The sequence below is a fragment of the Suricata suricatta genome, chromosome 14 (genome assembly GCF_006229205.1).
Source record: "Suricata suricatta isolate VVHF042 chromosome 14, meerkat_22Aug2017_6uvM2_HiC, whole genome shotgun sequence".
Taxonomy (NCBI): domain Eukaryota; kingdom Metazoa; phylum Chordata; class Mammalia; order Carnivora; family Herpestidae; genus Suricata; species Suricata suricatta.
Genome location: NC_043713.1, coordinates 36,582,454 through 36,609,768, shown reverse-complemented (window position 1 = coordinate 36,609,768; position 27,315 = coordinate 36,582,454). Strand labels below are relative to the sequence as shown.

Here is a 27,315-nt window from a genome sequence, read left to right as displayed (position 1 = left end):
TGTTGCTGTGGAGAGGGTGTTACATTGATTGTGGAATTGTCTTACCTCCCTTTACTCCGTCTCAGTTCTCGTCTCCTGTATTAGGCTCTGTTGTGAGGCGCATACATTGGTACGCTAAATCATTCCAATGAATTGACCTTTGTATTTTAGGAGATGTCCCTCTTCATCTTCGTCAAAACTTTTAGTCTTAAAGTCTATTTTAATCTGATACTAAACAGCTGTGCTAGCTTTCTTATGCTTACTGTTTGCATGGTATGTCTTTCCTGATGGTAAGTTAGACTTCTACCTGTCTTTGAGCTCATGTTTAAAGTGTGTCTCTTATAAAAAGCACACGATTGGGTCTTGCATTGTTATTCATCCTCATTATCTCTGGACGTTGGAGTGTCCAGTCCATTACAACTTAATGTAATTGTGATTTAGCTGGATTTAGGTCTACCATATTATCATTTATTTTCTGCTTATCTCCTGTTTTTTCTGTTTTCTTGTTATCTTCTGGATTTTTTATGATTTTTTTCAAGTTTTATTGTGAAATAATTTACATACCTCGTTTATGAATTCCATAAGTACAGCGTAATAGTTTGATTTACATGTGTTGTCAAACGATTACCACAGTAGGTTCAGCTAATATCACTGTGTAGATACAACAAGAAGAAAAGAAGGAAACAATCTCTCCTTGTGATGAAAACTCCTACGATCTACTCTCTTAACAACTTTCCTATAGATCATACCTCAGTGTTAGTGGTCTTCACCATGTTGTACATTACATCCCTAGTAGTATCCCCAGTATTTATGTATCTGATAACCAGAAACTTTGGCCTTTTGGCTGCCTTCCAATTCACCTCTCCCTGTTCTCTGCCTCTCGTAACCACAAGTTCTGATCTCTTTTTCTGAGTTTGGTGGTTTTTTTGTTTTTTAGTTTTTTTAATTTTTTTTAATGTTTTTTATTTATTTTTGAGAGACAGAGAGAGGCAGTGTGAGCAGGAGAGGGTCAGAGAGAGAGGGAGACACAGAATTTGAAGCAGGCTTCAGGCTCTGAGCTAGCTGCCAGCACAGAGCCCGATGCGGGGCTTGAACCCATGAACCACGAGATCATGACCTGAGCCGAAGCTGGATGCTCAACCAACTGAGCCACCCAGGTGCCCCTGTTTGTTTGTTTTAAAGAGTCCATGTGTAAGTGAGATCAGTCTTTGTCTTTCTGTCTGATTTATTTCACGTAGCATAATGCCTTCAAGGTCCTTCCATGTTGTAGCAAATGTTAGAATTTTGTCTTTTTTTTTATGGCTGAAAAATACTTGTGTGCATGTGTACCACAGTTATCCATTCATCCATCAGTGGACATTTAGGTAGTTTCCATGTCTTGGCTATTGTAAATCGTGCTATGAACATGGGGGTACAGATACCTTTACGAGTTAGTGTTTTTATTTCCTTTGGAAAAATACCCAGAAGTTGAATTGATGGGTCATATGGTAGTTCCATTTTTTATTTTTTAGGATCCTTCTTACTGTCTTCTTAGTGGCTGCACCAATTTACATTCCCACCAATAGCGCACAAGGGTGCCCTTTTCTCTGCATCCACACTAGCATTTGTTATTTCTTACCTTTTGGTGATAACCATTCTAAAAGGGCATGAAGTGATAACTCGTGTTTTTACTTATTTTTTTAATGCCTATTTTTGAGACGGACAGTATAAGTGGGGGAGGGACACAAAGAGTGAGGGAGACACAGAATCCGAAGCATGTTCCAGGCTCTGAGCTGTGAGCACAGTGCCCGACTCAGGGCTCAAAAGTCACAAAGTGTGAGATCATAACCTGAGTCGAAGTTGAATGCTTAACTGACTGAGCCACACAGGCGTCCCTCTCCCATTGTGGTTTTACTTCACGTTTCCCTAACGAATGCCGACGTTGGGCATCTTCTCATATACCCACTGGCCTTTCATATATCTTTGAAGAAATGTCTATTCATGTCCTTTGTCCATTTCTTTTTTAATTGAGGTGAGTTATTTGGGTTTTTTGCTCTTGTGTTGTAGGAGTTCTTTATGCAGTTTAGATATTAATCTCTTACCAGATAAATGGTTTGCAAATATTTCTCCCATTCTCTAGGGTGTCTTTTAACTTTGCTGATGGTCTCTTTTGCTGTGCACAAGCCTTTTACTTTGACGTAGTCCCTCTTGTGTTTTTTGGTTGCTTGCACTTTAGGTGCCATATCCATATTCTGGATTTTTCAGATATTGTACATCCCAACTTAACTGATTGCCTTTCTCATTGTAGCTCTTTGCATTAATTTTTTCAGTGGTTGTGCTCAGAATTACAGTATACATACTTCCTTGGCAACCCTCCCTCCCAGTTTGTTATAGTTTGTATGACTGTTACATTTGTCACATGTGTTACATCTACATACATTATAAATTCCCCATGACAATGTTACAACTTTTGTTTTAGACCAGCAGTGTTCAATTAGTGGCTTTTGAACACTGGAAATGTGCTTATCCTCCATTGAAATGTGCTATATGCATAAAATGCATGCTGGATGTAGACTTAGTTGGGAAAAAATGAATGTAAAACCTCTAGTAATTTTATTGATTACATTTAGAAATTATAATCTATATATATTACATGTATTTTGCATATATTATATTTCATGCCTTAAAAAAGAAATTAAGAGAAAAAAGAGTTGGTTCCCTCATCTTTTTACCATTTCCAGTTATCTTCATTCATCTCTGAAGATATGAGTTGCCTACTGATCTCAATTCTCTTCCTACTGAAGAACTTGCTTTAGCGTTTCTTGTAGAGCAGGTCCAGTGGCAACAAATTCTTCTAGTCTCCTTCTTCCATAAGTGTTTATTTCATTATTGAAAATTTCCATACATAAAGAATTCCACCTGATCTTGCTTTATGCACTTTAAGGATGTTTCAGTGTCCATGGCTTCCAGAGATAAGAAGTGCTTACTTGTTCTAATCGTTCTTCCCCGTTTGCAATGCATTGTTCCTCTCTGGGTACAGTCAAGAGTCCCTTTATCTTTGGATTTCAGTGAATAGAACTGGGATGTGCTTCATCATGGTTCTCTTTGAATTTGTCTTATTCTGGAGTTCATTAAGCTACTTTCAATCTGTAAGTTTATGTCTTTTACCATATTTGGGAGATTTTCAGCCATTTTTTTCAGCTCTATTCTCTCTGTCCTTCTGGGATGCCGTTTATTCATATGTTAGAGCTTTTGAAATTCTCCCACAGGTTCCTGAGGCTCTGTTCACCTTTTTCTCAGCACGTTCTTTCTTCTTTAGATTAGATGGTTTCTATTAATACATCTTTAGGTTTACCCTCTTTGTCCTTGGTCATTTCCTTTCTATTGAGCGTTTTTAAAATTTCAACTCTTTTATGTTTTCAGTTGTTAATTTCCTTTTTTTCTTTCTCTGTTGATATTGCCTACCTTTCATTTATTGTGAACATCCTTTACTTCCCTGGGCATGGTTATGATAGCTGCTTTAAAGCTCCTGTCTGCTGATGCCGCCATTCTGACCACCTCACCATTGGCATCGGTTGATTTTATTTGAGAATGTGTCACATTTTCCTGGCTCTTCATTTGTTGAGTAATTTTGGATTATATCGTAGACATTGTGATTTTTTTGGTGAATGTTGCAGCTGTTGGTGTATATTGCTTCAAAGAGTATTGATGTTTTTGATTTAACAGGGACTCAATTAGAGTCCACATAAAAAAGTACTCAAGAAGTTAAATTTCACTCAGAAGGTCCTGACCTTGGCCTCGGGCCTGTGCCTTCATGCAGGACTTCCTTTTCCTTATTACTAACAAAACACATGTGTTCACTTACCTTTTGAGAACCGTCTGCCCTTTAAACACAAATGTTGCTCTCGCCCCAGAGCCATTATTTATTCCAAGGAATGCATTTTTCCCCATCTGCTCTTTGGACCATACCAGTCCATGATGGCGTGGACTTCTCTGAGCTGTAGGGTCTGCACAGGCATCCTTCTTGGCCCTTCGTGGTCTTCCCATCAGGATGAGTCGCGCCTATTTATTCTCACACCTTCCTGGTGTGCTCCTGCTGTTAACTGTTCTCAGAGGCCCCAGTCACCCAACCGCACACTGTACCACCCACATACCTTCCTGCTTCTTCAAGGATCAAACATTTATTGTAAGAGTTCATGTAATAACAACTTACAACAAGGAAGAGGTACATTTTTCTTACCAGTCCCATAAGTAGCAAGAAATATCTTCAAGCAAATGTTAGCACTTAGTATATGAACGATGTATCTTTCATTCAGTCCCTGCCCATATCAGCATTGCATCCCCTTGACCTCCTCATATTAGGAAACCATCCCTTTGCTAAGCTGCAGAGTAGGCAATGGCTGCTCATGGGAAGGAGAAGGCTGTTGTTGGTTTTGTTCCTCCAGTTACACGTGTATCTTATGTAATATGTATAAGATACACCACTGTGCACTGGGATGCTTATCTCCTCAAAGAATGATTAAAACTGCATTTCTCAACCTGTAATGATAAAACCACAGCAATACAGTATGAGCAGGGCTCTGCATTGCCAGGATACTGGTTATCTGTGAGTTTGGAATATTGAGAGCACAGTGAGAAAGAGAGACATGAAGAATTCAGGAGCTTCAGATAGGAATCTTCTGACGGTATCTAAGGGCCTTCTTCATGGGAACACCCATGCATTTTTCATTGCCATCCCAGTGTGCCTGCTTACTGAGACTGCATCTTTGACAGAGGATTCACTAATTCAGTTTACAGCTTTTAGTTATTTTGGCTTTTTGGAACCAAACCATGACCTAGTTTTCTGTAAAACTAAAATATTTGACAGCTTAGAGATCAAAACCTACAACCATTACCCCTGTTGTAGAGGTGGGGAAACTGAGGCACAGAGAGGTTCAGTAACTTGCCAGGGTCATACACTAGAGATACGGGGCCCAAAGTTTGAAGCTTGACCCTGTGATTCCAAAGCATGCACTTTAAACCATTATATTGTCCTGAAGTATCACGGGGGTGGTCTTGTTTTATGTTCTGATCTTCTCCTTACACTGTACTAAACCACAGTGAATTTTCAGAAACCAGATTCAAACTGCATAGCGTGTGGAGGAAATGAGTCTCTGCAGTGTCATAAAGGCTTGAGCCAGAGCACATGCCATTGCATTTGATGGCCTTCGTTTTTATTTTTAAAACCAGTAGTCATTTTTTCACACTCTCATTCAATCCTTGCCTCAGGTTCTGGGTGCGAGGTACTGGATTTTACATGGGTTTGTAAATGCAGGAAACCTGGGCCTCGCGTTCCAGGCCTCTTTGCAGCCCGGAAGCAGAAATGTACGGGAAGCCTGGGAGTCTAGGCCCTAGATCAGCATGATTCCTTCTCTCTGAGTTCGTAACCCTTGGATTGATCTCATTCCTTGTATGGATGGTCTAGGTGATTTCAAAGGGAAGAGTGAGCACCTCAGATGGAACTGTTGTGTATTTTGGCTGCCGGGCTCTGTTCCCTCACTCAGGACCTTGCAGGAGGGGGCCGATGGCCTCCGTTACTGTCTCACCTGCACTGGGAAGTGAAGCATCCAAGGCCTCTTTTAAACAGCATTGATCCCTTTCATAACTGGTCTTGAGTCATTGTCACTGCTCCCTTTGTATGTTGAAATATTCACTGGTTTTGTGTTAAATCCCACGTGTTACTCCGATCATCCCTTTTCTCTCTGTAGGAATAACAACTTGGCATTTGGTTTCTCTGCCTCATGATAAAACTTGAGGTTTCAAAGGCAGTGATTTAGCATTTATTCTCCATTTCCATAACCAGAATAACACAGGTCACCCATGGACCTATTTTTCTTTTTTTCTTCCTTTCTTTTCTTTGTAATAAGTGAACAAAACTACACTTTTATTTATTTCACAGTAAGCTTAAATCCTTGAAGGATCCAGCATCGCACAGGTTCTGTGGCCAGTGGCTTTAGCAGGAAGGTTGCGTTGGAATTTGGCACGAACCACAGCACTGTTTCCATGAGCACGTACTTTTCCCCAGATTACTCTGGTTTTGTTCAATTTGCCACCAAGAGTCACTCTGCTATTCTTTGCTTGGCACACATAAGCGTCTCTCTTGCCTAGATACAGTTCCGTTTCATCCCGGGCATAAAGGTATTTAATTTTAAGAAGAGCTCTGTGCTCCCTCTCTTTCTGGAGACCCCACGTTAGCCAGCAGAAATGACCTTGGACCACAGCCTTCCAGACATACTTGTCATTTTAGGAGTTCTATTCCCAGCAGGCCTCCATAGATTCCAAGATGGCAGAAAGAGATCTGTTTTTCTTATTGGTGCCATTCTTTTTTACTTGGTATGTTGGGTGGGAATAGAAAGCATTTTTTACTTTGAAGAATTACTATTTCTCCATTACCAGACACATAGAAGCTTCTCGTTTAGAATTGTTGAATTGATTTAAATTGACTCACAGCATGTCCATTTGGATCCAGGAAGATGCGGCATGTAAGCCCATATGTATGGCTATTTTCAACATTCTCTCCCGTCCTCTGCATCACCTGAGGAGCCCCTTATACTATAGCTACAGAAATAGCATGGTGCACCACACAGTAGAAAAGCATTTCTTAAACAACAGCTCATTTTTATTGGATTCATTGCTCTTCTGAAAGCTTTACTTGAATTTTCATTCAGTCTCTCAAAATGTATTTGTCAAGGCACTGTAAGAGGTTTTGGAGACACACCAGGATTCAGGAAAGTTACAATTTTGTGATGAAAACCTCATAATAAATAGACAGTAACAATAAAGTGAGGTTTGTGCTTCCAGGGTGTGTAGGAAGACCATCTGAGCTGGTCTTGTATATTCTAGAAAGGCTTCTTGGGAGAAGTGAGGTTTGACTAAGACTTGCTGAATGAGTTGAAGTTAGCCAGGTTAAGGGTAAGGACAAGAGCACTGCAGACAGAAAGAGTAGAATGTTGGCATCAATATAGAATAGGCTGTATTTGGTAAAGTGTGTTATTTTGCATGGGTGTTGAGAAGTAAGGCTGCAGAGCTGAGTGGAGCCCTCGAATGAGGAGTGGAGAGGTGGTGTTCATATTGTGTTGCTACAAAACTACTACAAACTTAGCTGCTTAAAACAGCAGACCTGTGTTTTCTTACACCTTCGGAAGTCCAGGCCATGCTTAGCTGTGTTCCATGCTTTAAGGTCCCACCAAGCAGCAATCCAGATAATCTGCTGGGGCTGTGGTCTAATCAGAGGCCTAACTGGGGAGAGCTTCCTTGGGTTGTGACAGTTGCCTTGAGGCTGCCCAACTGAGGCTTCGGTTTCTTGGTGGCAGCTGCTCTCAGTTCCCAGAGGCCCCTTCTTACTTCCTTGCCACATGGGCTTTTCCAACATGGGTGCTTACTACATGGCAGCTTGCTGCTTCTAGGCCAGTAAGATTCTACCATGTTTGCTAGCCAAACAGAGTTCTGTAGAGTACCATAATCATGAGAGTGACCTCCCATCATCTTTGTCATCTTCTGTTGGTTAGAAGCAAGGTACAGGCCCCACCCATACTCTAGAGGAAGGGACTATACAAAGGTTAGCATACCAGGAGATGAAGATTACTGAGGAGAAGGGGTCATCTTAGGTTCTGTTGGTCACAGTCCGGAAGACTGGCTAAGAAGCTGTTAAGAAACTATGCAGGAGAGGATGTTGGCGTTAACAAAGGCCATGGGCCATATGGCTTATGGACACTTGGAGGAGATACAGTCACCAAAACTTGATGATTAGATGTGAGAAATAAAGGAGAAAGGAAGCCGAAGATAAATGAGGCACACTTTCTGGCTGGATGGTTGGCTGGTGGAAGCAGAGACGCTGGGGCAGGGACCTGTTGTAGTAGAGGATTCAGAGGGGCTCAGCTGTGGTTCTCCCCTTCCTGAGCTCCAGCTCTGCGACCGCAGACCATGTCTCTCGGCTTGTAAGGGAGTGTGGGTAAGAGCCTGTTAATGGAGCACACTCAGCTTACCACCATCAGAAAAATCACCTAAAGTACTGGTCTTGACTGTGGAGTCAGGACTGTATCTGTACATATGAGGTAATTAAGTACTTGTGTGCCCACAAAGTAGCAATCTTAATTTGAAAGCTTTTTCCTTAAAGGACTGCTGTCTGTCAGGAGAGCAGTGACACCGTGACTGTCATGGTGATGCCTGTGTGTTTTAACTCCTGATGGTCTGGCTGGATTGGGGGGCTGTTTCACCTACCAACTTTTCTTACTGCTGCAGTAAACAAGCAAGGGGGTGTCCCCCTAAATTGTTGGGATTCTGGTGTGTATTGTTTTCATGGGAGTGAGTGATCCTTGCCATTTCTAGAGAGAAATTCTTCTGAGGACAATTTAAAAACAAGAATTTGACCAAAGATAGTGATTGGTCGGCACCTAATGTGTTTCAAAGAACACTTAATTACCTACCAAGATGTGAGAAAAGTCCATTTATCATAAGAAAATACACACCACATTCAAATAACTATTCAGTAACTAGATATTTCAGTACTTGAGCCATTCTAAGAGGAGGAGTTCCTCTATGCATTTTTTCCCACTATGAAAAATTCTCTGAAACCATAGTGACTCAAGCAGAGCCTGGAAAATACTGGAGAATCACATGATGGCTAAAAATAAGCACATCATCTCCAGCAGGGACAGTAACCAGGGCAGAAATAATTCGATTTTCTGAATGCTCAAGCTGGCCGGCCAAGCTCAGGCCCTCTTGGCCACCGTGGGACAGGCCTTGTGACCCCTGGCCAGGCCTGGTGACCTCTGGGTGCAGAGGGTACAGAGGCAGCCACGCTGTCCCAGGCCTGTGACTTGGAGTGTAGCTCCCTGGCCCGCTCCCAGAGCAGAGCCCATTATCACGCTGCGTAATGACCCCGGAACAGTCAATCGGGAGGGACACGGGCTGACTCATAGCCCTTGTCACTCACTGCATACTTTTCTTCAGCCTTCCCTCAGAATCAATAGCAGATGCTATTGATCACAAAATTTCTTTTTGGTTGCTGTTAACATTGCACAGTGTAAGCTGTATAAAAGGGCCAGACATGTGGTGTCTGTTTTATAGGGTACATAATCGGGCTTTCTGAACTGGAGCGTTGTAAGTGATTTACCGTAAAGGAAACGCATCTTGAGCACTCACTACTCATACCCAGGAGAATTACGGCAGCGGCCTCCTCACTGGCCACTCTGCCTCTGCCCTCACCCTCCTGCAGTCCGTTCTCCACCCAGCATTCAGACCGTGTCACTCCTCCGCTTGGGACCCTGCAGCAGCTTCCCCTGCTTCCCCTTCCCTCAGAACGCAAGCCCACCTCCTAACCACGGCCTCCAAGGTCCCGATGGTCTGCCCCCTCCCGCAGTGCTCCAGCATCCCACCGGCCCTGGCCAGATGAGGGAGGGCCTTCGTGTGGCCCTTTGCCTGGAATGCTCTGCTCCTGGCTGTCCAGGGGACCAGCTTCGCCTCTCTCAGTCCTCTGTGCCCTCTGACTTTCCTCGTGAGGCCTTGAAGTAAGGGTTACTCCTGCACCTGTCATGGCCCATCCAGGGATTCTGAAGATTGTGGCCCAGGAGCTGTTACAAGAGACATGGGGTTCGTTGAGCAATGGGACTTTCGGGATGGGGTGACCGCCACAAGGGCCTAGCGTACATCTCGCTGCCTCACGTCTCTGCTGGCCTGTGGCAGGACTCCCATCAGGAGGCTTCTATGTTCCTGACCCCTGTCCTGAGGGCACCTGGGTCTAGTGAGACTCATGGGAGGCTCCTGGGTCTGTGAAGTTGAGACCAGAGAAAGACCAGTGCTGGGCACTCAGGGGCCCTGGAGTTGCTGCTGCACACGCTGCTCACCCTTGCCCTGCTCTGCCTGTCGCTTCACCATAGCTTTTCCTTGCCAATTTATTATGGCACTTACTAATTTATCATGTTATTTATTATCTTAATTTTGCTGTTAGAATGTAAATTCCACAAAGGCATCTTCTGTTTTTCATTCATTGATTTGTCCCAACTGCGGAGAGCTTGCCAGGTACACAGTAGGAGGTCAGTAATTGTTGGCTGCTTGAATGAATGAGTCAGGATAATTTAAGAAGGAGCACAGAGACTTGGGCTCCAGCCTGCTGATTTTCGAGACAGAGCGTGAATGGAAGGGAAGAACCTAGGCCTTGGTGCCCACTGGTGGTTTATGGGTTAAAAGTTTTTACATTTTCTTGGAGAGAGTCTGATGTTTTTATTACTTCAGTTTAGTTTTCATGTTGCTAACGTCTGAAAATGGGAAACCTGTGTATTTCATCATTGGTTGGGTCACATTTGCTGAGTAACAGTACAACTGTTGTGAGCTAACATTTATCGAGCGCCTACTGTTTGCCAGGCTCTTGTGTAAGGACTTTCCCGTGTTGTTCCCGACTCTGGGAAGCAGGCACCACTATTGTGGTCTTCAGCATCCAGGGGTGCAGGTGGCAGCACAAGCCACACGGCTCAGCCCTAGCAGAGCCAGGACTGCTGGGAAGCCACCTGGCTCCCTGGCCCCCACGCTCGGCCGTTGCCTCCCTACGGGCAAGCTGAAGGATCCCCACTTCCATACCCGATACCCATCCCCACATGGCTAATGTGCCTCCTGTGAGGCTTCAAGGCACTCAGAAAAGGGGCTGCTCACTTTTACAAGTTGACTCTGAGTGGCAAGAAGGAAGAGCCAAACTTGGCCATGGGCTGCACTGGCGACAGAAGCCATAAGGGCTGTGAACTAACAGCTTCAGAATATACGAACTTGCCTCTTAATAATCTGAATCAGAGCATCCTGGAGCCCCCATTGATGTTCCATGTGGACCAGACTCTGGGCACAGAGGTGCTTTCCTTTTTTTTTTTTTGCCCTTAGAGAATGGATTTTGAGCCTACACAGTGGAGGTGGGAAAGGGTCAGACCTTGAAGCAGTCAGAACGGTGGGGGCTGTCAGCCCTAGTGCGGCGAGGCTGCTCTGGCGTCCGTTTCGGCACTCAGGAAACCCGCTTGCTGTGAGAACTGTATCTCCTCATCACTCCAGCCCTGGACTCTGTCCCCAGCAGTGGCTTTATTTACTTTTATTTTAACCAAGTTCATTATTCCCAGTTAAAAAATAAAATCTGTTGATCAAGGTAAAAAGAATAAGGAAGTGAAGGCAGATCATCCACAAATAACTAAGCAGTGCAGGTGCACTGCATCTTCTGTCACCTTTCAGGTCTGTGGGGTCGTCTTTTGGGGCTATAGTTGACATACAGCATAATTGTTTCAGGCATAAACATGATTAAATATTTATATATATATATATTGCAAAATGATCACGACAGTAAGTCTAGTTGACATCCATCACCATACAATTAGAATTTTTTTCTCGTGATAAGAACTTTTAAGAGCTATTCTCTTAGCAACTCTCAAACATACAGTGTTAGAAAAACCACCTTGCTGTACATGAGTTCCTCAGACTTATTTTGTAACTGGAAGTTTTTTTGTATTATTTAGATTCAAATTAGTTAACATATTTGTTAACTGTTGGTTAATATTGGTGTACTATTAGTGTACTCTTGGTTTCAGGAATAGAATTCAGTGATTCCTCACGTACCTATAACACCCAGTGCTCAGCAAGTGCCCTCTTCATGCCCGTCACCCATGTGGCCCTCCCCCCACCCACCTACCTCCTTCCCCCCTCCCCTCCAGCAACCCTCAGTTTGTTCTCTGTATTTAGGAGTCTGTTCTGGTTTCCTCCCTTTCTGTTTTCATTTTATTTTTTCTTCCCTTCCCCGTGTTCATGTTTTTTGTTTCTTAAATTCCACATGAGTGAAATCATAGGATACTTGTTTTCCTCTGACTGACTTATTTCGCTTAGCAAAATATACTTTAGGTCCATCCACACTGTTGCAAATGGCAAGATTTCATTCTTTTTTATTGCTGAGTAATATTCCATTGTGTGTATACACACACACACACACACACACACACACACCATATTTCCTTTATCCATTCATCAGTTGGTAGACACTTGGATCCTTTCTGTAATTTGGCTGCTATTGATAGTGCTGCTGTAAACACTGGGGTGAGGGGCACCTGGGTAGCTTATTCGGTTAAGTGTCCAACCCTTGGCTTCAGCTCAGGTCGTGATCTCACGGTTCGTGAGTTAGAGCCCTGCATAGGGCTCGGTGCTACCCCTCTTTCACTCTGCCCTTCCCCCACTTGTGCTGTCTCTGTCTCTCTCAAAATAAATAAACTTAAAAAAATAAATAGAAATAAAAATAAACATTGGAGTGCATGTGCCCCTTCAAATCAGCATTTTTGTATCCTTTGGATAAGTGCCCAGTAATGCAATTGCTGGGTTGTAGGGTAGTTCCATTTTTAACTTTCTGAGGACCCTCCATACTGTTTTCCAGAGTGGCTGCACCAGTTTGTATTTCCACTGTGAAGAGGGTCCCCCTTTCTCTGCATCCTCGCTAACATCTGTTGTTTTCTGAGTTCATTTTAGCCATTCTGACAGGTGTGATGTGGTATCTCATTGTGTATAACTGGAAGTTTCTGCCTTTTGAGCACCTTCACCCATTTAACGCACTCCCCAGCCCCCACCTCTGTGGGGCTTTAACTAAGTGAGGAGGACCCGGGGGAGGAGGGAATATGCTCTCAAAGCAGGGAAGCAGCCCGGATGACCAGAAGATCGATTGCCTCTCCAGTGTGTATGCACGAGTGCACATGTTTTTAATGTCTCTGTGGTTCTTGTCAACAGTATTAATGTCATATTTTTAGCTCCTCTGTTTATGACTTTGGCAGAAGGAATAGGCAGATTAAGTGAGAAGAATTTTTAAATTCCATCAGAGCTCCAGCCATGAAGGATAAAGCTGCGTACAATGGTTTTCTTTGCTTTATCGTTAAGAATTCATTGGGCCTCATATGCCCGAAATGTAGCATTTTCCATAAACATTAAGCTACTAATTATTGACATTAGACAGTGATGCTGTGGCTTCACAAAGCAATGAATAAGGCCACTCTTTGTTTTTTTACAACTATGGTTAAAATGTCTTAGAATCATATTTATACACCAAATCCTAAAGGCATTAATTAAGACACAACTGCTCAAAGACTTCCATTGTAAATCATGTCCATATCCAGTGAGTAAAGTCAGAGAATTATAGGGACTTGTGCAGAATTTATGTCTATTTTTCTCTGCTTCTGAAACTCCTTTTTATTTTGAAAGGGAAAATTAGGGAGAGAGAGAAAAGCTTGAGGGGAAAAAAATTCTTGTAAAACAGGGCTACCACTAATTATGTTTTCAGGACATCAGATGCAGCTTCAGAAATTTTTTCGGAATGGTTGATAGCTGCAAGGAAGAAAATCTGTATCTGCTGAAGGAGCTGCACTGTGTAAAAGCCATTATGTCAGTGTTTTTCATGGAAGCATCACTGAGCACAGAGGCATGGAAGGCACAGAAGCGAAGTCGCCGTGGCCCTGGCTGCGTTCTAGGAAGCGGGAGGGCAGCTACCGAGGACCCTGATACGTGAACCGGGATCAGATGCTATCAGTTATCGGGTCGTTTCACAAAAAAGTAGTACGTCAATGTTAAATTTGCTGATGTCGATCATTATAATTTCCTAACAGCACCCTTATTCTAGCAGCCCAGGTCCGTGGGAGGAGAATATCTGGCACCCCAGAAGCGGGGTGCACTTTGGAGTATGTTTGCTTGAAAGGAGACAGCAAGACTTTCAAAGCAAACAAAAACAGTTCTTGATGGTCTAATGAGGGTCATATAATTTAGGTTATTGTTTACTGTTCTAAAAAGTAAACCATGAAATCATTAAGTAGAATGAACACAAGCCTTCATTTTTATTTTTATGAATTTTACTATTTAGTTTTTCTCAATGTGAGAAATAGCTGTGAGGGGCAAATTACTTCCACTTCAAATTATAGCTTGTGATAATTTAAAGAGCTCACTTTACATTCTTTTGAAAAATGGGCTTTTAGTTTAACACTTAGTTGTCTAGTTTTTTAAAACTTTAAAGCTCTGAAGACACTAAGATCTTCTGCATGGCCTTCCTGTTCTTTAATTTCTTCATCCCTTAGAAGCTATATAAATGCACAGTTGACAGACGGCCACCTGGTTGGCTCAGTCAGTTAGGCATCTGACTCTTGATTTCGGCTCAGGTCACCATCTCATGGTATATGGATCAAGCCCCATATCAGGCTGTGACAGCACAGAACCTATTTAGGGTTCTCTCTCCCCCTCTCTCTCTGCCCTCAATATAAATAAACATTTAAAAATAAATGCAGTTGACTAGCACTGCCCTCTCACACCTCATTAGACATTTACTTCCCTTTGTTAATTTTTTTCCAAACAATCAGAATTTCAAAACCCCTGATTTTAAATTTCAAATACTAATTACTTCATCTGTTAACTCAGGTTTTCAAATGTATTTTCCATTCCTTTGTCCAGCCTGTGAGTGACTGTCCTGGGTGGGGTGGAAGTGCTGCAGTGTGGACCAAATGCCCTCTTCTCCACCATCCTGCCCTGCCCCAAGCAGAGGATGCCGCTTCTGATACCCGTGGCTTTCATGTTTCCCATCTCCACAGGCCGCATGCACGTGTACCAGGTGACAGACGGGGACTCTGTGCCCCAGCCAACCTGGCAGTCCCTGCAACAGCTCTGGCCTGTCCCCCGGGAGCCACATGGGGCCTCCTGCAGCCCCTGTTCCTCCCTGAGCCAGCCTCCTCAGCTTACGTATAGTTCTCTTCCATAACTTGGTCTTGCAGGGGGCTTTGGCTTGCCCCTGATCCTTCCACTTGTACTTCCTATTAGACATTTCAGAGTTTTTTTCTCAGGGTGCATTTGATGATGTCCTAAAAACGTAATTAGTAGTGGCTTTGTTTTACAAGCAACCAGGTTTCTCTTCCTTCCGTGGTTTTCTCTTAAAGTTTACATGGGACTGGCTGGAGCAGGGTGTGAGAAGGCGTGGCTGATGAATGAGCTCAGCGGTTGCAGTGAGCCACATCACTGCGCTGCCTGCGCAGGGAGCGTGCCCTGGGGGGTCCACTCACTCTAGGGCAGCCCCATCTGCCCCTTTGCTTCAGAAGAGGCATAAACATGTCAGAGCCTTGGACGCTACAGTACAAACTAGCTTGCTCCTCCCTCCTCAGACTTAAACACTTACTGACTCAATTTCCCTACTTGAACTTTTTCCTGGTTCCATCTATAAAGGGCCCAGGTAATAAGAGGATCTTAAAACCCAAGTCTGAGCTCTCTGGGGAACCCAATGATGTTTGGCTTGTATTGCCAGCTCTTGCTGTCAAGTGACTTTGACGTTGGCTTCAGCTCCTTGAGCTCTCCCCGGTTTGTTTACCCTGGATAGGTACCTCTCCTTGGAGTTGTTTTAATGTACTTATAAAAACCTCTCTGCAGTGTCCTGGCCTCTGGGTCAGGCATGGAGATGGGCCTTGAGAACATTAAATAGTAAACAGAACAGATAAAACCCCTCCCTTGTGGACTTGAATGGGAGAACAGGATAAACGGCTGTGCTGTTACAGTGGACGGGTGCTGTGGCCTCCCGGAGCCGCAGGGTGCTACACTTAGTCCCTCACAGGGGAAGAGGAGTGTTTGAGGCAGGGGGTTACAGCCCAAAGCACACTCTATGGCCGTGTGGTCGGGAACACAGCCTTGTCCCTGGGAATGGGGAGTGTGGCCGTGCCTAGCTGTCACCTCAGGAGACCGTGAGCTCCTGGAGAGCAGGGACCTCCAGCGGGCGTGGCTCATGGCAGGCACTGGGTAAACCTGGATTTTGTAAATAAGGGATGCTGCTTTCTGTTAGATTTGATGGATATTAAAATACGACATCTTGCTTATAAAAAGCTCTGAGGTAACTTGATTTTTCAGAAGCTTTTCCCCGAGCGAGGCTGGCTGGTAGCAGCCCTCAGAGGAGGCGCTTTGCCAGGTCAGCCGGTCCGCAGCCTGCGTCCTCTGCCATTATCCACGTCGTCTTCTCTACCCTGCCGGCCCGGCCTGTAGAGAGCCCTGCCAGTGGGATCAGAGGTGGCGTTCCCGGAGTATTGTCTGTGGGCTCCTCCAGATATGAAGGGTGCTTGCAACCTGATGTGAATCACGACTGAAGCAGACTATCAGCTCTCTAGAACCCTTGAGAAGGTCTTCTGCATGGGCGAGGTTCCCAGGGCACTGAAGGTTTACCTTCAGGCACTCAAACTATTTTAAGGTCCTTCCCAATTTAACTTTTCATCTTAAAATATATTAGGCCTTTCCCTGTATTTTTAGAAGGAGATTCTCTTTGTTTCTTTGTAACGGATTTTAGAGGGTATGATGTTGTCCGTGCTTCCTGAGGGGGCGTGTGACTTCATGTTCATAACTGATGATTCCAGGCACCAGAACTCTTCCTGTTCACCACTTTGTAATTAGGAGATTAGTCGAAACTTGTAACTGCTGTCAGCACACTTGGCTTCATAACCCCCTGCCTGTTTCTGATCTGTTGGTACTGATAAACCGTGAGACCGGAAACCGCATAACCAAGTTGTATTTACTTGTTCGTGTATTTATTTCAACATTTGTACCTTCGCTAAATATCGGTTCAGCCCAGCATGGTGCTAAGTACCAGGGTTACAAAGGTGATTATCACTGGCCCCTGCGTCCCCAGAGCCTTCTGGAGGAGGAGTGCATGGGATGTGAGGGGGATTGGGCTGATGGAAGCACATAAGAGGGGCCTTTCCACCAGCCTGAGCTGCCACATGGTCGAGACTGTGTTCAGAGTAAAAGGGCCTGGGTGGGCCCCCGATAATGACCCTGAATTTCTTAATCCATGTGGTGTGTCAGTTTCACCACATCTACCTTGTGGCTTCTGTTCTGGCTCCAGAAGCCTTTCCCTGTGTCTGTGTCATGTTCTAGATTGCAAGCACCTATCAGGAGCTAAGCCTCTGATGGGTGAGCACTTACCTGACATTAATGACCTTCTTTCCCCCAGTTTCTGTCATCATTAGTGATGCTATTTAATCACTTAAGATGCTGAGCCCCTGCTGTAAATTGTAAATTGCCATTGTAGTAAATAAATCCTAGGTCAGTATCTAGACACCCGTGAATATCTTTTTCCCTCCAAACTTCCCACTTAACATTTCAGAGTCTGTCGAGTGAGCCTTTCCTGGATCAGTTATGTTTGTTGTCACATTGTGATTTTTCAAGTTCTAACAGTTCTTCGACGTTCACTAGCTGTCTGTGTTCTATAAAGATCTTTATACCCTCCCTCCCCCGTCATTATAGACTGGATTGTTATTTATTCAGTGCATTCTAGCACATGAGAGCCATTACTCTTGATATGTAAACTGTCCAAGCTGTGGCTGGCTGGAAGCATCTTCAAACCGGCCCATTCCCGTTGTCCTTAGTCCTTGAGCACATCCTTGCTTTTCAGCACAAGAAGGTGTCCCAGGCTCACGCTGTACTTGGCCTGCCCCACCCACGGCATCTGCCATCTCTCAAGAAGCTCTTGCTGCACAGTAAAACTTAGACACCAGGACGGAGGCACCAACAGCACACACTGCTATGGAGGTGTCACCGCTCCCAGATGCTTTTGGTGGCTAACCTGGGAAACAAGAAAAAAACCCTACACTTCTGTATTTTTTTCTAAAGTATTCACACTCTTTTTTGTTGTTTGTCAGAAACTCAACTATGGTGATGCTTTGAGGTTATCACAGAAAAAATATTAAAATCTCTTAGTATCATTATTCTCTCACCAGAGGGACAAAGGACAGCTTCATCTCCTTTTAACTTGAGGGGGTGGGCAAAGTACTCAGATTACATAAGTTGCCAAAGATGACACTGTCCCATGTTGTGTGCGTTTTTTCTAAGTATATATAGGCTGCTTTTGTCATCGGAAAGGGTCACGGCGGGGTAGCTTTTATGCTTCTTAGTAAACTCGTTTGTACATTTGCAGTATATCTAACAAGCATCCCTAACGTTGCCCATATTTATGATCTATTCTTGTTACTTTCAGGTGCGGCTAAATCAAGTCCAGCATCTAAGCCAGGATCTACACCTTCTCGTCCCTCATCAGCCAAAAGGGCTTCGTCCAGCAGCTCAGCATCCAAATCTGATAAAGACTTAGAAACACAGGTCATACAGCTTAATGAGCAGGTAACTCCTCAGCCGCGGCCCTGTCTCTGAGAGGGGACCAACACTGCAGGCCTGAGATAAGGGAGGGCAGGTGAGCGAATCTGGTTCCAAGCGAGTGAGAATAAAAGGGATCGTTCAGGCAGATGAAATCAGTGGCCCACCCGTAATATAAGACGTTAGTCAGACATCTCAAAGCTGCACCTAAGCCAGAAGGACAGATGACTCAGCCGAGGTAGATGCAGGTTTGTAGACCGCGTGCCCCCTCCCCCACCTCAGTGCCTGTCCAGAGCTCCAGGCCAGACTCTGCCCACTTTGGGCCAGTCTAGATAGCATTCATGACTTTAATTAGGGTTAGTCTCTCTTCCTCCTTCCCTTCCTGCTGGAGCTATCTGTTAATAAGCTTGTTGTGTGTGACAGACTCCCTGCTTAGTGCCAATATAATGGTAGTGAGCCAGGTATCCCTCCCCTCCTGGCGCTTCCAGCAGTTGTACGGAGCAGGCGCTTGTGAGAACAAAAGCAAGAACCTAACATTTGCCACGACAGCAGAAGTCTGTTGCCACAGAAGCACTGAACCCAATATTGGGGGATCAAAAGGGCCACAATTGTGTTTTAAGTCAAAGAACTTTTCCTTTTTGTCTAATATTTTTCATGGTTATGGTAAATCTAGCTCTACTACCTTTGCAAATTTCAATATAAAAGTTGAGGTATGCTTTCTACCTAACAATAGCTAATTTTGCTAAGATTATATGTAGCTTAAAGGTAATAAAACGATCGGCAGCATGAGGCCCACCCACTGAAGAAGCCACCTGCCCTGACCCTGGGTTGCGGAGTCTCTTATCCTGGCTACTCCCATCACCAGGAGCGGAACCTTTATTCAAGGTTCTTAGGCTGTTCCCAGCCCAGTGGCTGGGCCGTTCCCAGTGATTAACTGGGTACCTGATGAGCCAGCAAGTCTGGAAACCGTTTTTGAGATAATTGTATATTTGCAATCAAGAATCTAGTTTAAAAGCAGGCAGCTGCTTAACGAGGGTGTTTCTTTACAATTCTGATCACTTTAATGGAAACAGTGAAACCTTAAGTCATCCAGTGGTCAGTGCTTTGATTTAAAAACTCAGGAATGTTCTAATTACCTGCTGATTCTCAGTTTGAGCCCATGTGGTATTTCCACTAATGAGTTTTTCTCACACAAAAGGCAGGTACGACAGCATCATGAGCCTTGGACCACGTGCCTAAGGCTCTGAGCAAGTCAGACCTAAAGAGAATCAGGCGTGGGTCTATAATGCTTTAGATTTATAATTCTTTTCTCATAGGAACCCAAATTCTTTTGATCTCTTGATTATCTCATGTTTTGTCATGATTTCTCTCCTCCCTCTTGTCTCCCTCTACCACCCCCCGGTCTCCAAACTTCGAACCCAACGTATAAGCACACACAAACCTCAAGACCCTTCCCCTACCCCCTTCAGTTTTAGTCCGCTCGACCCACACCCTCTCCTTGGGGCTGGCTCTACACTCATTAGCTGTCCAGTTACACAAAGAGCCTCCCAGCCCCAAGGGACCCAGACCTCATCCTACCATCCAAAACGTCACTCTAGAGGGGGAGAGGGAGAAGAGAAAGGAACTTTCCAATGGTCTTATAATTACTTTATTACTTCCAAAGGGCTCCACTCCCCCGCCTCTACCCTGATGCGTTTACATGAAGCAGGAGTGAGTATGCCCGCCCCTCCCTTCCCCAGTCCCTCAGAGGGAAGGTCATGCGCACCCCAAATAGTGAGCATTCTTCAACTGTTTACTGAACACTTAGCCCAGATCCGTTTCCGTGGTTATCTATTATTGCCCCCCTCCATTTTCTGTCCTTGGAGCCTGCAGGGTAGCCCCCTGAAGCCGCAGAGGCATGGCTCTGTTGGGACTCAGGACTCTAGGATGAGGAAATGCCTAGGCTGGAGAGTGAATTACAGTCATAATAGAGAAAGTGACGAGTGCCATAAACTTGAAGAATTCTCATTTACTTGGCCTTCTGTCTCTATTCAGGCAGTCTCCCATGACATGCTATAAAAGTACCACTGTGCTAGACAATTCTAGTGATAGAAATGAATCAAAAGACAGAGGAGAAAAAAAGAAGTAAAATAATTAGGGGCCGTTTATGGCGAGTGGGTTAGCAAACAGGAAGTGAGGTGGAGTCCCCACTGTGCTCAGGGACCACTGGAGGCTGGAGAGTGGGCGTCAGTTGGCCTGGGTAGATGCTGGGGCCTGGGCGGCCTGGCTAGGAGGATGTGCAGTGCGCAGACGCTGAGGGCGGGGAGCATTGGGAGAAGAGAACATCCCCCTCTTGTCTCTTCCTCTTGCCTTACTCAAGGGTCCATCCCTAGCGCCCCCTCCACCACCTAGGCTGCTTTGATACATGAGGGTGCGGGTGGCATCAGTCTTCAAGCGTGGGACCGTGAACACAGACTCTCCTCTGCCAGTCGGCTATCCTCATATGCTTCGGCCCCTGCTGGTTTTTACTAGAGATGTCTGTAGCTGTGAGGGCCACCCAAGGCCAGCCTGGGCTGGATATGTCTGCAACAGCCTCAGCTCTTTGCACATTGTACACACCAGAGCCCCCTCGAGAGGCAGACAAACCTAGTTTCCATGGGCTGAAGGCTGAAGAGACCCTTCTTGCCTCCTCCAGGGAGAGCTGACCGACTCAAGACTCCTCTGTCCACTGGCACCAACGCAGGCTTCACAGGGATTCTGTGGCCAAGCCTGGGGAGGGGGTCAGCTTGGTGTAAAGCAAGGAAGGATTTCTAGAAAAAGGGAAGTTTTCTTTTCCCTGGACTTGAGGCTGCTGGGGTTGCCTTCATTTCTTACAAATATTCCCACTGTAGTATCATCAGAAATAGGAGTGAAAGTTAAGGAAACCTGCTCTTTGAGCAGCGTGTGAGGGAGGCCCTGAGGTGGACTCAGAGGGGCCACATGCCTGCATCCTATGCCAAGTGTGCAGGAAGGGACCAATGCTGCATGTGTTTGGTAGACGTTTGATAAATAGCATGTGCACAGGTCTAGAATTAACCAAAGAAAATTTCCCATTCCAGATGTCATTTTTGGAAATTCTGTTAGGGTGATTTTTTTAATACTCTGAGAGATTTCACCAGACTGAGACCATGAAAGATTTAATTTACCTCCTAACAGATATTCTGTGTAAATATAAATGTACAAAGGGTTTAAAAGGGGCGGGGGGCGGAATTCTCAGGAAGCGGGAACAGGGTGATGTTTAGGCCAATGTGTAGCTCGCTACTGTGCTCGTAGGAGTGTGGCACCATCAGTTTTCCTTCGGCCCCGGTGACCCTGCCTCACTGTGGGCTCCTTCCCTGGCCGCATCTCTGTAATCATTGTGAAAGGCCACTCGGCCCTGGAAGGGCCTGGAACCAGCATCAACAGGGGAAAAAGGAATAAGGGTTCTTATTCTGAAGGAATGGAGCTTCCTTCTATTCGTCTTCCCCCTATTTCCTGCAATGTCCCCAAAGCTAGAACCAGAGGAATTAATACGGATCCACACAACCAGGCTGGCAGTCTTGCCCAGTTTTCCTCACATAGCTAAGACCCAGTATCTCAGTAGAAAGACTTTGCCTAGTGTGGCTCAGGAACATTTATGAAGGGATCCATAACAAAAATACGGTTACCTGAAGAAAGGAGGGTCCTCAAAGTACACCTCAAGTAACCACAGGGCCAGCCCCTCTCCTCTGCCCCCCCCTCCCTGCGGAGGATGGACAGGGTAGAAGGATTTGCTCTAGCCCACGTTAGGAGAGGAGGAAAACTCATTCGGGTCTGGATGCACCGTCTTGAGCAGAACAGTCCCTCCCACAGTGGTTATGGCCACTCAGTTGGCAGAGGGAATGACTAGCATGTTGTCGAAGTTGGGCGTTGTGGCCCAGGCTCAAGCTCTGTGCCTGTCAGTCCTTGTGGCACATCTGTCTTTGCATGTTTCATGTCTTCATAGGCAGCCGTAGTTGGGTCACATTTCTTATACTGTATTTTGGGGGGGGTTTCTTTCCACCCTCATTCCCTTGCAGGTACATTCATTAAAACTTGCCCTCGAAGGTGTGGAAAAGGAAAGGGATTTCTACTTTGGCAAGTTGAGAGAGATTGAACTCCTCTGTCAAGAGCATGGGCAGGAAAATGATGACCTTGTGCAGCGACTAATGGAAGTCCTCTATGCTTCGGAAGAACACGTAAGTGTGAGGAGAGCCATTGGCTCTTCGCTCCTAAAGCGATTCTCTTGGTCAGGGTGCAGTAGTGTGTCTTCGGGTGCTTCCCTGGGATCCCTGAGAATTATGAGGACTCCTGTGGGTTTGCTCTTCCCAGAGGACAAGTGTCCTCCTCCTCCACCTCATCATCGTCGTCGTGAACCACTGGCCCAGGCTTGTGGGATGTGCATTCGTGAATTCATCTGGGAGAAGATGAGTAGAGGGGGATGGGAGGGGGAGAGGAGGAGGACTGATTGAGAAAAATGGGTTTATGCAGCCAGATTTCAACTGGTTTGCTGCCCTGAGCAGATGAGCTATAAAAATGTATATAAAGATTCTTCATGACAGACCAGAGTATGGTGAGAGGAGGAATTAGTCTGGATGTTTTTCTGATCCCCATAAGCCCCACAATTTTTATTTCAGAGCTGGTTGTCTTGGTTATTCATTGCCGGTACAGACTGGTGCCGTGTAACAGCCCTTAGTTGAAAAATGCTTTTAGAAGGTCTTCTCTGCAGGGAGACCTGGCTGTCCAGCTTTTGCTACTCAGGAGTGTGCGGAAGGGGGGCGGCCAGGAGGTGGATGCATCCTGGTGACAGAAAGCAGGTGTGAGGAGCAGCAGAGGACCAAAGCGCTCAAGAATCAAGGAAGGGAAGGGGTGGGATAAACGGAGACTAAGTCTGCCCGGGTAGGGAGCGAGGAGCAAGTGCGGGAGCCTGACGGAGCCTCACCTTCCACCGCGCCGCCTGGGGAAGATGCGGAACAGTGGGCCGGGGTCTCGGGCTCCTCAGCAGGCGGTGTGAACCTGGTGGAAGAGCTCGGACTCTGTTGGAGCAGGAGGCCTGGGGACGCTCCCAGGGCGCTGTGGTCAAGTTGCATGTGTTAGCACTTGGACAGAACAGAACAAGTCACTGGCGAGTGTACTTTATGACTTGTCCCAGCCCAGTACCAGACACATGTTGACTCCATGTAAGATTTGAAATCTGAGTGATGAAATCTGAGGGTTGAGGCCTCTCCACCACTTTTTAAATTCCCTGTCCCCCTGCCTTGTATTTTTTTTAAGCTTCTTTCTCCGTTAACATTGGTGCAAACTGTAGATCTTGAAGCCCTGGGAAGCTGCCTGGCCAGGCTCCAGAGGGAGTGATGGCTCCGTAAAATATGGTTCTCAGTTATTTTCAGATCTGACGGCAGAAACCTCAGGTTGAGGTCTAGTGTGCCTGCGCCACCCTGAGTGCTTGGTAGTCGGTCAGGGACCTAGTGAGTTACAGTTACTCTCCTCCCAAGCTGGTGGGAGGCCAAATCCGGTGCAGTCTTCCCAGCACTGGGTCTCTGAAGGGCCATTGCCACTGAGGGAGGAAGGCAGCCTGCAAGGTCAGATCTTCCCAGCCTTGCGCTGTCGGCAGGAGGAAAACCCTTGCAATTGTCACCTCAGGCCAGATCTCGTCCGCCAGTGGAGTCCTTGTGCAGGAGCCCTCTCAGGTGAACTCCAAATTCAGAGTCGACATGAGCCACTGAATGCTGCTGGCAGCGGCAGGTAGGCAGGGCCGGCCCAGGAGAGAGTTCCTGCCTTCTGAGTGTGGTCCTACCTCAGTGCCTGCTCTTCAGGAAAACACACATGAGCCCTGGGTGGCCATTTCAGGTGCAGGTATTTGCTGGAGCAGCCTCTTTAAGTCTTTATTTGATGGTGGCAGGTCTTTGATTCTTGGAATCAGACAATCCTAGAATAGAATGCTTGGAAGATGTAAAATCCAGATAGCAGTTTATGTACAGAAGTAAACAGGTTCAGTTAAGTTCATAGTGGTAGAAACCTAATGGAAGGTTCCAAAGCAGATCAGCAGACATCTCTCCAGTGCCTCTCTCTATCATTGTCAGGATCTTTTTCCTCAGGGGTCATAGGTATCTCGACTTAGTCATTGGTTAACTGCTGCCTTGTCCATCGGTCAGCTGAGGTACAGCTGCTGATATAAACAGGCGACTTATTTCCTGAGGCACTGTCACAGAAGCCACTAAGTGACCTAACGATTCTTCCCTCCTCCACCAAGATCTCTTGGGAAGAGCCTTTGTTTCTGTCACTGGACGAAGCATTGGGTATACAGAAAGGGGACAGAGCCGCTGCCTCCGTGAGGCAGACAGACGGGCACCACTAACTGGAGTATGTTGGAGTGGGATGCACGTGCTCACAAAGACGTAAACTTGGGTGGTGAGCATGGAAAGGCAGCCTGGAGAGACAGAGAAGACACCTGTGTGGGCTTGGAGAATGACCAGGAACGTCAGCAGTCCTGGAGCCAAGGCAGGGAGGGTATTTCAGACAGAGAAAACAGCATGGCCAAAGCGGAGAGGAAAGAACGGCCGGACGTGGCGGGGGTGCGTGGGGGCAGCGGAGCCTGTGGAGTGTCACCAGGTCCATCTAGGAAGGAGGGGGCCCTCAGCGCTTCTTGATGACCCCGCCAGCGTCCTTTGCCCCCCTTTTCTTCCTATTGCAGGCAAGAGCCTTCTTTACTGTATCCACCTTCTCTTTCTAATGATTATCATAAGAATAAGGAACTCTAACATTACTCACAGCTAAACATCCAGAAAGAGGTGATGGATTGATATGCAAATATCAGAACTAAGCAGGTGGCACACCAGGGCTTTAGTCACATATCTGGCTTAGGTTTTGTCTGGCCTCCTGCCTATGTGCGAAGTTGTTTTTTCTAGTATGGGGTGTAAGAAAAAGATCGTGTTTCTTTTCTGTGAGCCTACAAAGTAGTGTGTGAGGTGGGAGCACTCACCTGTGGTAGGCAGTGTAACTGCCTCAGAGTTAGAGGTCTGCGGACTTTCAGACCGCCTTAACCTGCGCCCCAAGCATGAGCAATCCGTTGGTAAGCTGCGAGGTTTTGCTCTTTATCTGGGGTCTGCAGTTCCTGCAGATGGAGGACATCCCCTTTGGGTCCTGCGACAGAGAGCTGCCCTTGGCCAGCTGGAGACCACAGAGCCCCCTGCCTGGACAAGTACAAAGGGGAGGCCAGGGGTGAGGTCTGAGCTTAGAGGGCCTTGGTCCTACAGCTTAGCACAGGCCCACAGTGTTTGAATCAAAGCTTTGACTTTCAGTCTTGGGGTAACTCCCAGCTGTGATGTGAGCAAATAATATTTTCTGTAAAAGGTCCAATGGATCCTCCTTTTTGAGATCTTCCATGCAGCCTAACGTGCACAAACAGGTAAGAAAGTACTCTGGAGACCTGCTGAACTCCTAGCAGTGCGAAACGAAGGCACCACGCCAGCCTCGGAGAGTGAGGATGACGGGTGCATTAACAGCCCTGACCCTCAGAGGGGGCGGGAGCTCCACCAGAGGCAGCTGTGTAGCCCGCCCGTGAGTGTGCACGCACACACTTGGGGCTGAGTGCGTAGCCAGATGGAAGCATGGACAGGATGTGAAGCTTAGAGGAGTGACTAGCTCTGGAGTGAAGCAGAGAGAAGAGGCCCGAACAAGGAACATTGGCAGGACAGTCACCTGCGAGTTCCCAGGGCACCGGTCCAGGTAAAGTCCCATGACCACTAGCTCTCTTTTTTGCCCCTAGACAAGAGGCTGGGGGTGCTCGTGATAGGGTGTGGTCCTGGGCTAGGAGAGAGCAGTAACATGCCTCTTGACACAGACCCAGTAAGGAACAGCACTAAATTTGAACCAGGGTCTTCAACACAATGTCCCTTTCTACTGTTGGAGAAAAGGTGACTTTTAAAAAATGTTTCACTTCTAGAATATATTTCAGAGTTCTCCCACCAAGAAATTATAATTGCAGCTCACACAAGTATGTATTATGAACCCAACACCGTTCTATACCTACCTTAACTCTTCTGTTGAGTCCAAGGACTCCATGGACTCCTTGATCAGTGAAACTGATGGAAAACTGTTGTGTATGTGTTACAATCCCCCATTTTACAGATGAGAAAACTGAGGCACAGGGCAGTTAAGTTACATGTGCACAGTCATCCAGCTGGTAAAGTGCAGAACCAGGATATGAACTTGAGTCTGTGTTTAGAACCTTGACATTTTTCTGTTACTAAGAAAATATACAGCATGGAACCTTGGCTGAGAGTCTCAAATCCTCTGTTGTTTTGTCCTTGGGGATTTTTCTTCTTCTCAACACAGCCTGCATTGATTCTGAAATAAGTGAGGTTGGACACAGATGGATGAGGCCCTCTGGGGGTCCTGAGTAACCTCAGAACCAGTGGTTGAGGCCACAGTGTGGAGACAAGATTGCAGGCCCAAGTTTTACAGCCAAGCAGGAAACAAAGTGCCACAGGACCAGGGAAAGAATGAACTGTGGCTCGGGGAAGACTGACAGTGGGCAGGGGGATTGGCTTGTCCTAAGCAGCAGGGAACAGACCTGAAGCGGGGCGCCTCTGGCCGAGAAAGGAGTGCGTGTGCCTACTGGCAGGGGCCACAAGCACGCCAGGGCTCAGGGTCCCTGTGTGCCTTGCTGAGGGAGCCATCAGCTGCACTGCTTGGCCAGGCTCCCTCTGCTTGGGTAATAAAGAGAGCAGCTTGCTGTTTGTGAGGTCAGCCGACTCCGGCCAGTGGTCCCTGGAGTGGGGGTCCGTGGGCACCTCAACCCGTGAGGGACACATAAAGGACTGAGTGCCCAGAGCGAAGGCCTTGAGCTCCAGCTGCCGCCCCCCCCCCGCTGGAGAAGCCCCCAGACCCGCGTGTCTTCCTTGCCTTACGGCTGGAGTGAGCCTGGTCTATGCGGCACAGCAGCAGGTCGTAACACAGGGCCTCGGGCGGGGCAGGCATCAGAAGCCCCGCGTCCTGGCCTGGCGGTGGCCTGGGGCCGTGTGCTGTCTCACACCAGGTTTCCGCGTGGTGGTCAGGATGCTTCTGAGGCGGTGCCTTCGCTTCTCTCTCCCATGGGTCGGAGAGTACAAAACGTGTTCTTTGAAGAGGGCTTTCCAAAACAAAAGGAATGTATGACCCGCCCCTTGAACAGGAAAGCACGGGCGGCTGGTGCGCGCACTG

At 46.4% G+C, this 27,315-nt stretch overlaps 1 protein-coding gene and 1 long non-coding RNA gene across 4 annotated transcripts in view; one reads left to right on the top strand and one right to left on the bottom strand.

Moving 5' to 3' along the window:
• The window catches only part of MAPRE2 (microtubule associated protein RP/EB family member 2), a 153,712-nt gene extending 126,403 nt beyond the window's left edge, over window positions 1-27,309 (top strand). For all 3 annotated transcript variants that reach the window (XM_029922064.1, XM_029922062.1, XM_029922061.1), the window contains 2 exons: window positions 17,984-18,123; window positions 22,152-27,309. In XM_029922064.1, coding sequence (XP_029777924.1) covers window positions 17,984-18,123; window positions 22,152-22,583 — 572 coding nt within the window. In that variant the 3' untranslated portion in view covers window positions 22,584-27,309. The remainder of the gene's footprint in view (window positions 1-17,983; window positions 18,124-22,151) is intronic.
• On the bottom strand, window positions 21,236-26,223 carry LOC115277739. The gene is made up of 2 exons (XR_003902502.1): window positions 26,144-26,223; window positions 21,236-21,500 (listed from the first exon to the last, which is right to left on the bottom strand). It is a non-coding gene; the product is annotated as an uncharacterized LOC115277739 (long non-coding RNA).
• Window positions 27,310-27,315: the final 6 nt, after the last annotated feature.